This window comes from Bemisia tabaci, chromosome 4, assembly GCF_918797505.1.
Source record: "Bemisia tabaci chromosome 4, PGI_BMITA_v3".
Taxonomy (NCBI): domain Eukaryota; kingdom Metazoa; phylum Arthropoda; class Insecta; order Hemiptera; family Aleyrodidae; genus Bemisia; species Bemisia tabaci.
In genome coordinates this window covers 50,164,611-50,179,959 of record NC_092796.1, presented here as the reverse complement: position 1 = coordinate 50,179,959, position 15,349 = coordinate 50,164,611, and the positions used below count along the sequence as shown (strand labels likewise).

Below are 15,349 nucleotides of genomic sequence, written 5' to 3'. Positions count from 1 at the left end.
GAACTATGTTACACGTAAAGCCTATGCACACAGTTCATTTTGGCATAAATACGTCCATTTGACCTGGATATTAGGACGACTTTACTCCTCCTCTAAATTCACACGAAAAAAAAAGAATGATAATCATGCAAAATTCTGAAATAAACGCGAGAGAACTCAGGTATAGTGTTTTAACACTCCTTTGCCGCAAAAAGTCACGGTTTCTCAAACGTCATGCAGTGGGGCAGTGTTTAATCATTTTCCTGATTTCATTCACCTTTTGAGTGTAGCTTAAAATCTAGAATTTCATCCTTTCAATTTTTTGACCACATTTGCATGATGCAAATTGCATCGTATATTCATAGCAAACATAAAAACTGAGGTTGAGAAGCGCGTGATTGACTCTTAGACTTAAATAAGGAGGAAAAAATATTTACATTGATAATATATAGGTATATGGTGAATAGGCTCTGAGCACAGCTCATTCAGACTACTGCTCAGTGATAACTGTAAAATGGAGTTCTTCAAAGGAGATTTTTTATGGTGTCTGAGACCACATTACGTAACGGGATAACGGGGATTAGCCCGGTAGTTCCCGTCGGGCCGAAACGTGGTGAAAGAACAGGTCATGTAACCCAGTGCTTAAAGTCATTAAATACTAAATTATGCCTTACTTTACTTGATGACCTGTATTTTACACACCGTAGAATGCAAATCCAGTGGAAATTCAAAAGAAACAATACTTTTGAGCGGTAGTTTGCTTAGAAATCTCCTCGTGAAAAATATTAATAATTATTACGCTGGGACATTCGTAAATACATAAATAACTGCCACTTAGATGCCTAGATATACGTTTAAAAGTCAAATCATGGCACTCACAGAAAACAAAGTAATAGGTAATTTAAAAATTCCCTTCACAGAAATTCGGTAAGATTTCTGGGATTATTGTAGTAATTAGTTTGTTATACAGTTGACAGTTTCCATTATACTTGCAGCTTCAACAGTAGGTTTGATAATGACCTACCTAATATAATTTTAATTTTAGATAGATTTTTTATGTTTGAACAAAATACGATGGTTTAATTACTATTCACTAGGAAATATCCAACTTGTCCGAAAGAATGGATACATATTCAGAAGTGAGAATTTATAGCGCATGAATAATGTGTCCAAAATTGATTAAAGCGTGGAATGTTGCCAATACGAGTACAAGCACAGAGAAAACAAATTTGAGCCCATAAAAGCCCATTCAAAGCAAACTATGCGATTATATAATTTTTAGCTACAGTGAAGGTACATTTTAATGATGACTCTTTGCTATACCTTTGTGGTACAACATTTTTACTTTTAAGTTTTCGCAAAATTAAGGCGTGAATTTGGTATCTTAAAAGTTACTATTTTTGACAAAAATTAGCCAACTTGAAACAGACGAAATTCTGAAAATGGGTCATGCAATGAGTCATGAGTTTGGAGATACCATTATTTTGACCATTAAACTTGTTGAAGAAATTAACACTGAAAGCTTAAAGCAAAGCATCATGCGATTTCTAAAAGAAGCAAAAAAGACCAAGGGCATGGGTTGAGAAGAAATCACTACGTACATAGAAGAGGAAAAACTTATAAAAATTAGAACCGGGCATGTAACAATAGGTGCTCTCATTTTATAAATACATTAAATACATACAAGACTAAACAAAAATGTGTGCGAAAACAATGAACGATTTGTGAATAACTGAAATGTTGATCTTCAAAAAGAAAGTAAATTAATATTTTTAAAACGTTCAAGGATGCAGTTTCACACCTTTCAAGTTATCACTCACATTTTCCGGTTTCTTCGGATTGCGAAGACTGAGCCTCTTCCAGTCTTTTTTGAAGAGCGGAAAGTCTTGGCTCGTCATTTTGGGAAACTTACGGCCTCATCCCAGTTAACCTTCAGATGAAAACATATCAATGAGGGCCCAAACAAAGAAAGATAAAAGATGAAAATTTTGTAACGAACACACACTGAATGTCATTCTCTCTTAGAAAACACCTATACATCGAAAATCTCTGTTTTTACATTTAACATTTATATCTCCTCCAACTATGACGATGACTTCATGCTGATAACGTTTTGCGAATAAAAAAGTCTCGGTCAGAATAAATCTGAAAAGAAAAATGTATATAAAAAATAGGTTGATTCAAGCTGCGTTGATGAAGTCTACTGAAACGAACTTTCAGCTGCTTTAAGTCTTTAAATTCATGTTTATGCTGCAATGGGCCTGTTGCAAACTTTTGCTAGAGCAAATATAAGAGTTGTTTCCTACAGATGATGCCTCAAAAATCACAATGGGCGCATCGGCAAAGTCTGAAATGCACTCATAACTTCACAATCTGCGTAAGAAATTTGCGTTTTTTTGAGCTTCCCGCTTCAAAAACGATACTACGGCACAGGTGAACATTTTGTTAGAGGAGTCGTTCCATCGTCGGCAATGTTCATCATGGCCGACGCTTCCGCAGTTCCGCGCGTAATTCGAGGTGAGTTCAGGGTCAATCAAGGCGGGCGAGGAAAATATGAACGTAAACACGCCGATTGTTATCTGGTCTAATGCTGCTCAGGTGTTAGCTCGTCTCATCATACGTGTTTTGGCGAATTGGCGTCGGCCATGATGAATATTGCCAACGATGGAACGCCTCCTCTAACAAAATGTTCACCTGTGCCGTAGTATCGTTTTTGAAGCGGGAAGCTCAAAAAACCGCAAATTTCTTACGCAGATTGTGAAGTTATGAGTGCATTTCAGACTTTGCCAATGCGCTCATCGTGATTTTTGAGGCATTATCTATAAAAAACAAATTTTAGTTTTGATATAGCAAAAGTTTGCAACAGGCCCATTATGCAAATATAGTCATTTACAGGGTTTTTTAGTGTAAAACCGCCAGACTACAAGAGCGTGTCCAAATTTCATTTCATAGGTGCCCACGCGGCCTTCTTTTTTTTTCCTTTTTTGTAAAGTAAACCATTGTTTTTCTGAATTTTGATGAAAGTTGGATATCTACTCATTTTTTCAGAATGTGAAAAATGTTTCAGCATTAGAGAGAAAAAAATAATTAAATATGAAAGAAGAAATTTTGAAGCAATGGGTGTTAAAAACGGCTCATGAAAACCTCAAAGAGAAATGAAGATCTTTTGCACTTCATCCGGACAAGTAGGTTATTCCGCCATACATGTGTGCAGTGCATGATTTGAGTTTTACACCACGCTTTGCTCTTTTTCCACCTTTAAGGAAAAGTCTCCGCCAAAGGATTGCGGTGGATCAAGGAGCTAAGAAGATTTCGCAGCACCTCTAAAAAAACCTCCTTCACGCGGAGGATAGAAAATTATGCGATACCTCTGTCGCGCGAAAGGGTGTAATTTTACGGAAAATCCAAACGCCTTTCCAAACGTCCAAAGCCTTTCAAAGTGGGGAGGATGGAAGGTTTCATTTTCATCTCTGAAACTCATCGGTGCAAGATGTAGACCCACGCTCGGAACTCATCTTGTTCTGAATGACTCATACCTGTAAAAGACCCTACAAGGGGGTGAAGGGGGTTCAAAATCTGGCTCGACCCCTCGTCAACCAAGCCGTACTTACACGAACCCACCGCACGGTGGATCGAGTCAATAGGAAAGGTTGGACAAAATTTGGAAATTTTAAAAGCTTAAAACTCCATTCATACAAAACTTTGAGGCTCTAAAAGTGGTTCTATTGGTTTCCTAGTGAAATTCTCTTCTACAAACACCCCTTGAAATTTAAAATGTGACGAAATAAACATCAAAATTTGCAGTTTTAGTCAAAAATCTCATATCCAACCATCAGAGATTGGCTCGATCCACTGTGCGCCGCGCCTTGTCGTTTTGACTCTACTCCACGTCTTGTTGTTTGATGAATAGCGCACCTCTGATTTTATGTCAGCACTCGGAAAAAACGCAGAAAGAGCATCTCCCTCTCATAAATTATCATTCTCGAATTAAGGAGTAAAAAGCATTACGGATAATAATGTAATAATACTTACAACTAAATGGAAGTATGAACGAAATGTTAGCTGGATTCATGGCTCCGACTAGATGAGATGAATCCATCTGCAAACAGACAAAACAAAGGGATTCAGTTGGAAACGTCGGAACGTATTTAGTAATGGACCACTAGACAAGGTACGAATTTCAGCATTCTGATACATGTGTCTTGTCCAAATTTCACGAAGAACACGATACGCACAACGAAAATTACCGAATCAACTCCTTGCGAAGATATTTAATGATTCTTGACGCGTGAATTCAAACCACCCGCTCATGAAAACTCAATACTCTACGTGATTCACATGGCGCGCTAAACGTTTATCATGACAGTCTCTGCGATATAAAAATCTGGCAACCTCAATCTTGACGCTTTGGCTCAGCTATAGCAAATTGCTTATCGTTTGAAAAGCACATGGTGGGAAATGAACATTGCTCGATTGAGCAGCTTGCTGAAACCATTGTAGTGCACGATTTGACTCACGTAGAGTTTTGAGTTTCTTGTGAGCGGGCAGTTCAAATTCCTCGTAACCAATGTGAAATAAAAACGTTAATATCTCCGTTAGGAGTTGATTTTAGTGATTTTCGTTGCGCGAGTCGTATTTTACGTAAAATTTTGGTTAAGAAACATGTATCAGAATCCTTTAACTCGTGCATTGTCTCTGGTCCATTGCTGGTATTTTTTCGGAAATTTCGATTTTAGTTTTTAGACCTACAGGACACTTTTGAGGTCCAAGTTGGAACAGATGCGCTACTTGCAATGATCTTTAAGTAAATTAACTGTCTTTAATGCAAATCGAGCATTTTCGAGTTACCAAGTTGGTGTGTTTTCGTTCTCACTGATTCAATTGAGTCGAAGTATAATATAATCAATCAGCTAAAATATACAATTCGATTGTGAAAAGTCAGGCTTTTAATTAGAGTCAATTTCCTAAGCCCTAATGTTATGGACAGACGTGTGGAGCTTTCATTTTATCAGAAAAATAGCTATATACTTCAAAACCAAAACTAAAAAGAAAAATAGCATTGGGTGAAATTAATGCAATTCTAGATTATTTGTCTCTGCCCTAAAACGAATTTTCCGGAAGCGACATTTGAAAGAAGACTAAGTTCCACCGGTGCTTCATGAGCTGGAGTGGTAGACTTCTTGTTTTGTCAGATTGAACAGGTTAAGGAAGCGTGATGCACTCAGGAGTTAATGCATACCGCAAATCGTTACTCCTCTGACTTAATGGCGCGGCTTGTCTAAATGTCCACATGAGCCTCAGAGAGCACGGATTCATATGTAACACAGGGCTCATTTGAATATTGAGATACGCCCAAATTTCAGAGAGGCAACGAAATATCTACTTTCCATTCACAAATTCAGGCGCATTGCCGTGGAAAAATGTACTGGCGCTACTCGTTCACGAACCACTGTTGACTAAATTCAGCACTAGTATATTTAAAGACTCATAGGTTTGAATATTTTTTGGGCGCTTCTGGGTACCAGATGCGCCCTTTCCAGCCGTTCGACTCCCCCGATGTAGTAACATGTACTATACTACATACCGTTTTGCCTTATGGGTAATGACGCCATTCTGGTACACCCGGGAAAATTTGATTTTCTTCTGCATCTGGTATTCGTAAAAGTTTTCGTGAAATGTTTTGCTTTTAAGCATAACAATCTCGCACGGCCGTATTACCTGGTTAAACTATTTTGGGGCTTCGTTATGCTTAAATGCCTCATATTCGAGGTTGTAGTTTCAGATTGATTCGAAAAAATCACGAACAGTCACGTGATCTCTTCATTTTAGTGACGTATTACTGTGCTATTTTGTGATTGGTTCATTTTCTCGGCGCAGCATCGTCAAGCGTCAGCTGTTTGCGGCTCTGGGTTGAAGGTTTAAGGTTATGTCAGAGAGAATAGAAAGTTAGAGGCCCGACTCGATGCTAGGTAATTGAAACAGATGCGCTCGCAGCGCGCTCGCTGGCAACGTACGCAACTACTATTTTCTATTGTTTTCCAGAGACTAGCGGCGGGTATGTTGCTGCCGGACCACCTTCACGTAGGCAATTTGTTATACATCGTCCGTCCGCAATACTCTCGCTTGGCCGTATGAAAACGTTCCTCGCATGCGCAGTGTTAAAGAAGCGCCCTCCAACGCTTTGGCGTTGGAACTGCTTGTTTTTAAGTTTTATTCAAGATTTCGCCTACTACAAAGGTATTAAGAATTTTACAATTTAATTCATACTAAAGCTAAGGAGTAATAACTGTTGGGTTGATTACAACCCTATTGAGGATTAGGACTCTGGGATAGGGTCCAGATTACAAAATTAGCTCCAGGTGTCCCAGGCCAGGCCGAAGTAAAGAGAGGCGAAGATGGAAAGTTATAAGTGTTTGGATTAACTTCAAAAAATAATTTCCTACGAATCGAATCGGTTATTTTTTTTTCAGTGGACACATTACGAAAAAGCTCAGTTGATAACTAAATCTATTGGTTGGAAAGAGATCCATCAAGAAAGAAAAAACTGCCAAAACAAGTGAAAAAAAAACCGACTGGCGCCAATATGTTTCAATGATTTGGGATGTATTTGTCTATGAATCTAAAGAAGACCAACAGGCGAAATTACAAAGGTTTTTCGCATTTTTTTCCTAGATAAACAAGCGCTTTAAAACTCTACTAGAGACAGAATTTTTTCATACTGAACAAAATCCTCTATTTTAACCTTATGGAAGGTCAAGCATTTTTTTTCAAAATTTTTTACCTACAAGAAGTTTGGCCTACGAGTGATCTACACACAAAACACCCTTGAGGGGCACTTAAATACAGATCACCAAGAAAACCAAACGTAAAAAAGAACAAAATACACGGCTCGCACCTTCTTCTTCAGTTCTAAATTGTTACTTAATCATCACTATTTCATCCCTTTGTAGGTCAAATTTCTTGTAGGCCAAAAATACCGTACAGATAAAAATATTGGTAAGTCACATTTTTACGGTCAAATTTCCTGTAGGTAGTATGTTTGTAGCTCAAACGTCAGGTACAACTTCATGTACTTCACGGATTAACCTCCGATGAAAATTAAGAGGCAATTCAATCTCATTACACTGGAAAAAAAACACATTGGATCTAGAGTCCAGACTCTTGAAAACATTGACAAGAAAAATTGTTCTTGATTCAATCGGATTTTTGCTTGAATCAAAACAAAATCCGCTTAAATTAAGAGGCTTGGTTCTTTATTTAAGCAAGATTCTGATTGAACCAATAATACTTTTTTTTGTCGATGTTTTTAAGAGTCTGGACTCTAGATCCAATGCGTTTTTTTTCCAGTGTAACTAAAATACGAATGCGGATTAATTTCAGACAACATGGAAGGGAGCCACGGATAAGTAGTAGACGTGATAGCGAGAGAAAAATAATTTGATAAATGCGAAACGAGACAACAAAGCGAGACACCACAGTATTAGTCCAGTGAGACCACGAAATTGGAAGCAGGCGGAAAAGTAGGCGGGAGACGGGTACTCGACTCATCTGCTCAGTGCTCCAGTGCTCCCTCAGAGATTAACCCAGATGAGAGTGAGGAAGGGACCAAAGGGAGTGCTATGCAAAGCTTACTTTTTTATATAGCTTTCCGGGGACCGGAGCATCGTTTTAAAGCTCTTCATCAAAGTACGTTATACAAATTCAGTTGAAATTGTTTTTGTCATTGCTCTCTGATATCTTGATTCGAATGAATGCCTACAAACGCAGAGACATTAATTCACTTAAATCTCAAACGGAGTGAGTTCACTTTAACTGGAAAAATTCACCTCGGGAAAGACGCAACACAAAAAAACTTCCAAAAAGCTCCGAAAATTAAGTCGTTAAAAAAGTCAAATCTTGAGAGGGGAAACCCGGCCACCCTCCTTAACCTCCGGTGTGGCACACTCATTTGATCGGTCCATCGTTATTCTGTTTGTTATTCGTTGATGTTTCGCCATTTGTTGTACAGACCATTGCTCTTTTTCCATGTATTGTTCTCCAAACAGATAACAGAACAAACTAATATATGGGGAAAAGTGTGTCCCTTGCTCCCTTGTTATTTGCAATAGTTAAAATACACAAAATTAAATCGTTCTGTTTTGCTATGGAAGAAGACTGTATAAATCTTCAGACGTTGTCCACGTTCTTTTACTTCTCTTGATAAAAGAATAATTTTTGTTTGAGACTGGTCAGTATATTTCTACAGATTGATTTCTCACGAAACATTTTTCGTAATTTATTCTAAAGTATCTTGACACCTCAAGGAACTCACCTCCCCCTTCTCTCTATTCTGATAAATTCATTTTTACGACGCTTAATAGAGGGGTGAAGGAGCGAGTGGCACGGTCCAATTCGAATTCCAAAGAAGGAATTAAAATTCAGAGTGCGGAGAAAGTCATTGAGAATATTGTTTGGCGGGAAATTTTCCTTCGAAACATTGATTTGTTATTCAATTAAAATTTTTTGCTCACTAACCGCCAATGGGCGATTTCGACGATTTCGCTGGCCGCGAAGCGGTCTTTGAGGGCGCGCAGAGCCCCGGGATTGGGCCACGTAGCAGCAAGGGGGCGGAGCCTCCTAGATATGAATATAATTTGTTTAAAAAAATACTTAGTCAGAGAACGTTCGCTGTTCGGCAACATTCAAGTATTCTAACGACGTTTCTCTCGCATGGCAGTATTGTGGTGGATGAAAATGGCAGCTGTGAGAGCAATCCAGTTGTTCAATCATTAAGACCTTATCGGAAAATATGCCGAGGACCCTACATTTCAATAGAATGAATCCCCTCTCTAATTTATTTCCCCATCTAAATATATTTCTTTTTTCTCGTTTCTTTTCTCTTTTCGTAATCGGAACGCGTCTTTAGAAGGAGAAATATTGACTTTTGGTGACTACATTGAGGCATTTTAATTATCATTTTGTTCGGGGATTCCCTTCACCTCATTGTCGTCGCTTTGACGCGTGACTTTGACTGAAGCAGCAGAGATTAATGCGCGAAAATTAAAATATTTCCTCGGCTGTGAATCACGATAAGACCTCCGCTCCGGCGCGAGATAGCGCCAACGTCAACACCCCAGCAGTTGCTTTGACGGGTAGCTAAGCATTCAGTAAAAGTTGCCTTCTGCTCCATCCTTGTTATATTTAGTTCTCAGACTTTAACCTGATAATGGTGGCATGAACAAGAATTTCATCCAAAATGTTTGGTTTCAGCTTAAAGAAGGTGACCCAAAAAATATTTGAGTTTAACTTTTTGTGTTCTAATTTCCTTAAAATTTAACGATGAAAAAAATAGTGCGGTCATTAAAATTCAGTCATAAAGCGAATATTTTAAGTATTACTATAACGACTGTTTTCTTTTTTTTTTTTTTTTTTGATGGTGCGAAGTGGATTGTTCCCTCCACTGGAAAAAAAACACATCGAATCTAGAGTCAAGACTCTTATAAACATCGGCAAGCAAAAATACTCTTGATTCAATCGAATTTTTGCCTAAATCAAGAACCAAGCCTTTTAATTTGAGCGGCGCGGATTTTCTTTTGATTTAAGCAAAAATCTGATTGAATCAAGAGTATTTTTTCTTGTCAATGTTTTCAAGAGTCTGAACTCTAGATTGAATGTGTTTTTTTGCCAGTGTACGTATTTTTTACCAAATTAAATGATAATAATACGCACATAATGTAAAATCATTTCAAAATCATTAGCTGAAAAACGCTGACTTTCGCGAGTTTGAATAATAGAACCTAACGCAGTGCGAGCAGCGAATAACGCGTATCAGCGCCTACAAGGCTGGTAAAATACTTCACGCATGGCGCGTACCATACGGTCAATACGCGCAATGCGTGAAGTATCCTTGCAGTCGGTGAATGACTGTACGAGCAATGCTTGAAGTATCCCTGCAGTCATGTAGGCGCTATCACGGGATCCGCACTGTGTTTGGCTGTAATATTCAAACTCGCGGAGTCAGCGTTTTTCTATGGACTCTAGATCCAATGTGTTTTTTTTTTTTCAGTGTCGGTTTAGATAAACTTAACAAATAATAACTTTGACAAATTTAATGCCTTCGACGGATCGATAACTGAATCCTATCGAATTTGCGGTATTCATAAGTATCGCACGTAGCTTAAGTTTGCCACCGGAAACTTAATATCTTAGAAATTGTGCATGCGCTCATCATGAATGTTTGATTCACTTAAATGCAACTATTCGTGTTCCCCGGATGCGCATGTTGCATATTCAATAATTGAAGGCACTCTCGCTTTTCTCGTCTTTTTAGAGATGCGCGGGACTCGTTAGTTTATAGCACTCTATTCAGAGAGTGCACATACTGGGAGAACATTACCATTTGCAACTACGAGACCAAATTATATATAGCCTAAAATTTAATTGATCATTCCTTAAAAGGACTTCCTAAAAATGAAGACATGAGGACAAAATTAAGACACCGCGGTAGTCGACCTGTTTGAAATCGTACATTCTAGAGTAGTGAGATTTATAATTCATTGATTTGATACTTGTTTTCAGAGCTCTGAAATTCAGAACAAATCGACTAAAACGATTTTTATTTTTCTCGTGTTGTATTGTCTGACGCTTAAGTATTATAGAATGGCCACTCACAGTCAAAGTTTATCTCGATTGGCGAAGTTTCTGGACCTGAGTAGGTTGTAGCGCCTTCATGCAACTATTCGTGTTCTGCGGATGTGCGTGTGGCATGTACAAAATTGAAGGCATTTTTGCCTTTGCTTCTCCTCAGAAATGCATGGGAGGTGTCAGTACTTGTTGCATCCGAAGAAAAGAGTACCTGCAAGGAGATGCCATCTCAATCCTTTTCCCAAAAAAACGTTAGTTTCTCAGAAGTTAAATACCCAAACACTGATTTACATTGGAAGGGCTATTTATGCAAATTTCTATACGTATCGATAAGCTTGTCAATTAGACGATAAAGCTGGGCAAGGATTGAGGATTGATGGTCAGCAATTTTCGACCACGTTAAGCAGAATGGAACCAAGCCACATCAGCAATTGCCAAATGTAATTGAAAATTAATTTTTTACATGAAAACGGTTGTGCGGATTTTTGTGCAAACAGTGAATTATCCGCATAGTACGAAGCAAATTCCTTAACATTTTCAAAGAAATCTGCACCAAAGTTCTCTTGTAAAAGATTAAATTGCCATAAGTTAAATGTGGCAATGGCTGATGTAGTTTAGGTTCTTTCTGCTAAACGCGGCCCATTCGTGAGGTGATTATCAATTGTTTATCACCTTTGAAGTTGAATTCCGAAACACTGACTTAAATCAGAGAGGGCTAATATAATGGAGATGTTGCATGTGTGAGAGATTTGCAATTTGATTCTTCTTTCTTATGTAAAAGTTCGCGAGAAACACGATGGTGCCACTGCTTTTCTCTGAAATCATCTTCCAAGCTCAAGAAAAACTCTCAAAGTGAGGCCAAAATGGAGAGGTTATCCCGCCCTACCCCGAGAATCCACCTGTACATCAAAACAAACTCTCCATGCAAAGATAGGGAGCAAATACATTGACAGGGCTGCCACCAGATTTGGAGACTCCAAAACTGAAAACACGGCAACCCTGCTAATGTATTTGCTTCCTATCTTTGCATGGAGAGTTTGTTTTGATGTAGAGGTGGACTCTCAGGCAGCGTGGGATATCCCTTCCATTTTGGCCTCACTTTGAGAGCTTTTTTTGAGCTTGGGAGATTTCAGAGAAAACCAGTGGCACCATCGTGTTTCTCGCGAACTTTTACATAAGAATTAACACTCAAATCGCAAATCCCTCACACATGCAACATCTCCATTCCGGAACACTGACTTAAATCAGAAAGGGCTAATAATTGTGCAAATGCCTGCGAATCGATGATGCTGTCAATCGGGCGGTACCTGGGCAGGGGGTCAAGATTCGGCGGTCGTTTGAGGCGTTTGGACAGTCGTCTGATCCGATGACGCGAGTGACACGTGTCGGCCGTAGCCGGTAAAGCTCTCGCGTGTCAACGGTAGTCGGGCCCGTTGTATTCATTATATGAGGATTCGTCGCCGATTGACACTAATCTCTCTCCCCCCCCCCCCCCGTCAGTCGTCACCAACCTTTCGGTCGGACCAGGTTGTCGGCGTTTCTTGATCGGCTCCTAAAATTACGCTCTTGCCACCACGCCACGCCGCACAGTGGATCAAGTCGATAGGAGAGGTCGGATTCCAACAGCAGTTAATGTTTTTTTTGGAATAAAGTCGTGGGCTGCATTGCTAGGGATTATACGTAGCGCAGCGTCAGAGCATCACGGAGACCGGGCAGGTAAGCGTTATACGGAAAAACCGGACGGAGGTATACAATTAAGAAAGGAAAAAAGCTCGGCTAAGTTATCATGTAGGAGAGGTCGGATAAAGTTTGGAAACTTTAAAAGCTCGTAACTCCTTTACACATACTTTGAGGTTCCAAAATTGGTTTCACTGGATGTCTCGTGAAGTTTTCTTCCGCGGCTACCCCTTGAAATTTAAAATGTGAAGAAATAAACATCAAAATATGCAGTTTAAGTTGAAAATTTCATGTTAGACCTCTCTGACTGACTCGATCCACTGTGCGCCGCAACGTGTCGAGCAGTGGACAAAAATCTCAACTTTCATGACCAACGTTGAGGAGATTTCGCAGGATTCTGTCTTCGTGGTCGAATCACGTAAGTTGGGAATGAAAGTCGTTACCCAGACGAAGGAATTTAACTTCATTCCAAGGTTGCAAAGTTGACGCAAACAATCCAATTTTTGACAAGAGCATGAGTTTTCTCTAGAGTACCTGTAAAGCGAGATCGAGTACCGACAGCTCGCCTCATGCCGGGATCACACTCTGAATGGAGATGTTGCATGTGTGAGGAATTTGCGATTTGACAATCGATTCTTATGTAACATTTTGCGAGAAACACGATGGTGCCGCTGGTTTTCTCTGAAATCAACTCCCAAGCTCAAAAAGAGCTCTCAAGTTGAGGCCAAAATGGAGAGAATATCCCACGCTATCCTCAGAGTCCACCTCTACATCAAGACAAACCCACCATGCAAAAGATAGGAGCAAATACATAAGTTAATTTCAGGGAAAACCAGTGGCACCGTCGTGTTTCTTGCGAACTTTTACACAAGAATCAATAGTCAAATCGCATTTTTCTCACACATGCAAAAACTCCATAATTGGCAGCTGAATATGAAAGAGCCATCGCTCCGAGTCAAGCTTTTTTCCCTTTCTTTTTTGCAAATCTCCGTCCAGTTTTTCCATAACGCTTACTTGCCCGGTCTCCGTGACGCTGCGCAGCATAACACCCCTTGCAATTCAGCCCTTGAATTGCCTCCAAAGAAATCGTTAGCTGCTGCTGGTATCATTCGTGCAAGAGATTGTGATTGTTTTTAAAAATGAAAAAAAAGCAATGCAAGTTAGGAAATTGAAATAAAACAAAAGAACAATGTATATATTTTTTGGTTTATTCGGGAAAGTTTTTTAAAATATTCGTTACGAAGCTCTCAGCTGAACGCACACTCTCTCCTGTATTTTTATATGACAACACTATCATGGGAAGCTCACTATCAATAAAATGGACGAAATAATTAAGAGCTCAGAGTTGACTCAGGAATATTCATCACATTCATGATCTAAGAGCAATTTTAATTAAATTAGGCTTTTGAATAAAAAACTTGAAATGAACACAAAGACATAGAGCACAATGAGTTAAGTTGAAAATATTACACTTTTTAATTATTATTCTTTCTCGTGAAATACAAGTCTTTGCAGTTGATATTATATTTTGCCACCTAGGTCATGAAATCATGAAAGAAAACTGCCTCGAGCCTCACCGAAGGCACATCGACAAAACTCATTAGTTAAATTAAACACCTCTCGAAACGTAGATCAACGTAGCCAATATTTGAGAGGGACGCACTCAATTTGCATGCGCCTCGTTGGAAAATTTCCGAAATTCCTGGCAATCTGTCAACCTCGCCGCGGACCATAGACGATGGTAATTCGGTTTCCTCGAGTAAATTTTAATTACTTTAGGCTGCCGCTCGGTCAACCCTCGCCAGTTGCAGACTAAACCAATTCGGAGTACATTTTGATGTCTTGTTTACAATCGAACAGCGCAAGAACAGAGCTTGTCGATTGCGGCTGAAACGGCCGAAATTATGGTGAGACTCCGGTCGAGTTGGTGTTGATTCGGCAAGCCTGATCCGAACCGTTGAACCGTACTTGTTTTGACCCATTTGAATGGCAAAACGCAACAGCTTTCGGTTCCGGTGTTTAAACGTGAATGTTTACACTTGCATTGTTCGTCGAGTTTACAAATTGGTGTGTTAAAACTTAGTGATAGGTTTGTGTGCTGCGAAGTGCACTTCGCTGCCTTTGGGCGGTGTAGTTATTTTTTTCCCTTAAATTTTACCGCCTAGGGTCGGGCTCGTCATTTGTACAAGTTTTGAGTGCATTAAAGTGTAATTCTGTACGTCGATATATGCTGTTGAAATTATTAATAAGTAAATAAAAGCTCTCTTTTGGGTCAGTAGTACGAAGAAATTGTATCGCTTCGTCTTAAAGTATAGACTGAGCTGAGTTGAGAACATTCTTCACGATGTTTTTTCAATATGAGATCACAAAGAAAAGTTGCTTGAAATTTGAGAGAAAGGACCGCCTTGAGACGTCATTAGGAGGTATTTCTCATTTGAACCCGTGTTTTCAAGAAAATCCGCATACTGTGTCATAACTTCTTTAATACTTGCCTGATCTGAAGAGTAAGGATATTTTCATTCCCATCTCGCCAGGTGGTCTTAACATTATTTTAAACAAACAATTGTAACATTCCGAACTCTGCCATTGACCCATTGCATCTCTTTTTATTTGATGGTAGATCTGTGTGTATAATGAGTATTATATAATTCTTCGCATTAGTTCTATGCATGAATGTATATTGAGTAAAGAGGTCACTACGTAGAATTGATTTCACCACAGCTAGCTCCATTTTCCGTTCCAAAATTTTTTCTCAGCTTCCATTGTCTTAGGGAACGAACAAGCAAAATAACACCACCTTGAAGTTTTGCGTGAATGTCTCCTACAGTATAGAAAATGTAACCTTTTTCAAGACAGAGTGTTGCTCGGTTTTGGAAAGATAAAACAAGAGAGGAAATTCGGCAACGCCTCTTGTAGTCAGGGTGATTTTGGTTAATGGCGCCATTTCATTAATTTGTTAAACGCAAGAGATTCGGACGAGTAAATAAACTTCCCATCAGCAATATTGGTCAAAACTTGAGATAGACACATCAATGGAGTCAGGAATTCACTACTTAGCGCAGAATACCGT

The 15,349-nt window shown here is 39.1% G+C and overlaps 1 protein-coding gene across 14 annotated transcripts in view; it reads right to left on the bottom strand.

Moving 5' to 3' along the window:
• LOC109042497 (adenylate cyclase type 5) overlaps window positions 1-15,349 on the bottom strand; it is a 184,497-nt gene that overhangs the window by 75,022 nt on the left and 94,126 nt on the right. For 13 of the 14 annotated variants that reach the window (XM_072300004.1, XM_072299996.1, XM_019059272.2 and 10 more), the window contains 2 exons: window positions 4,012-4,078; window positions 1,800-1,909 (listed from right to left, as the gene is read on the bottom strand). In XM_072300004.1, the coding sequence (XP_072156105.1) occupies window positions 1,800-1,877 (78 nt within the window). In that variant the 5' untranslated portion in view covers window positions 1,878-1,909; window positions 4,012-4,078. The remainder of the gene's footprint in view (window positions 1-1,799; window positions 1,910-4,011; window positions 4,079-15,349) is intronic. The other variant, XM_072300005.1, reaches the window with a different exon arrangement.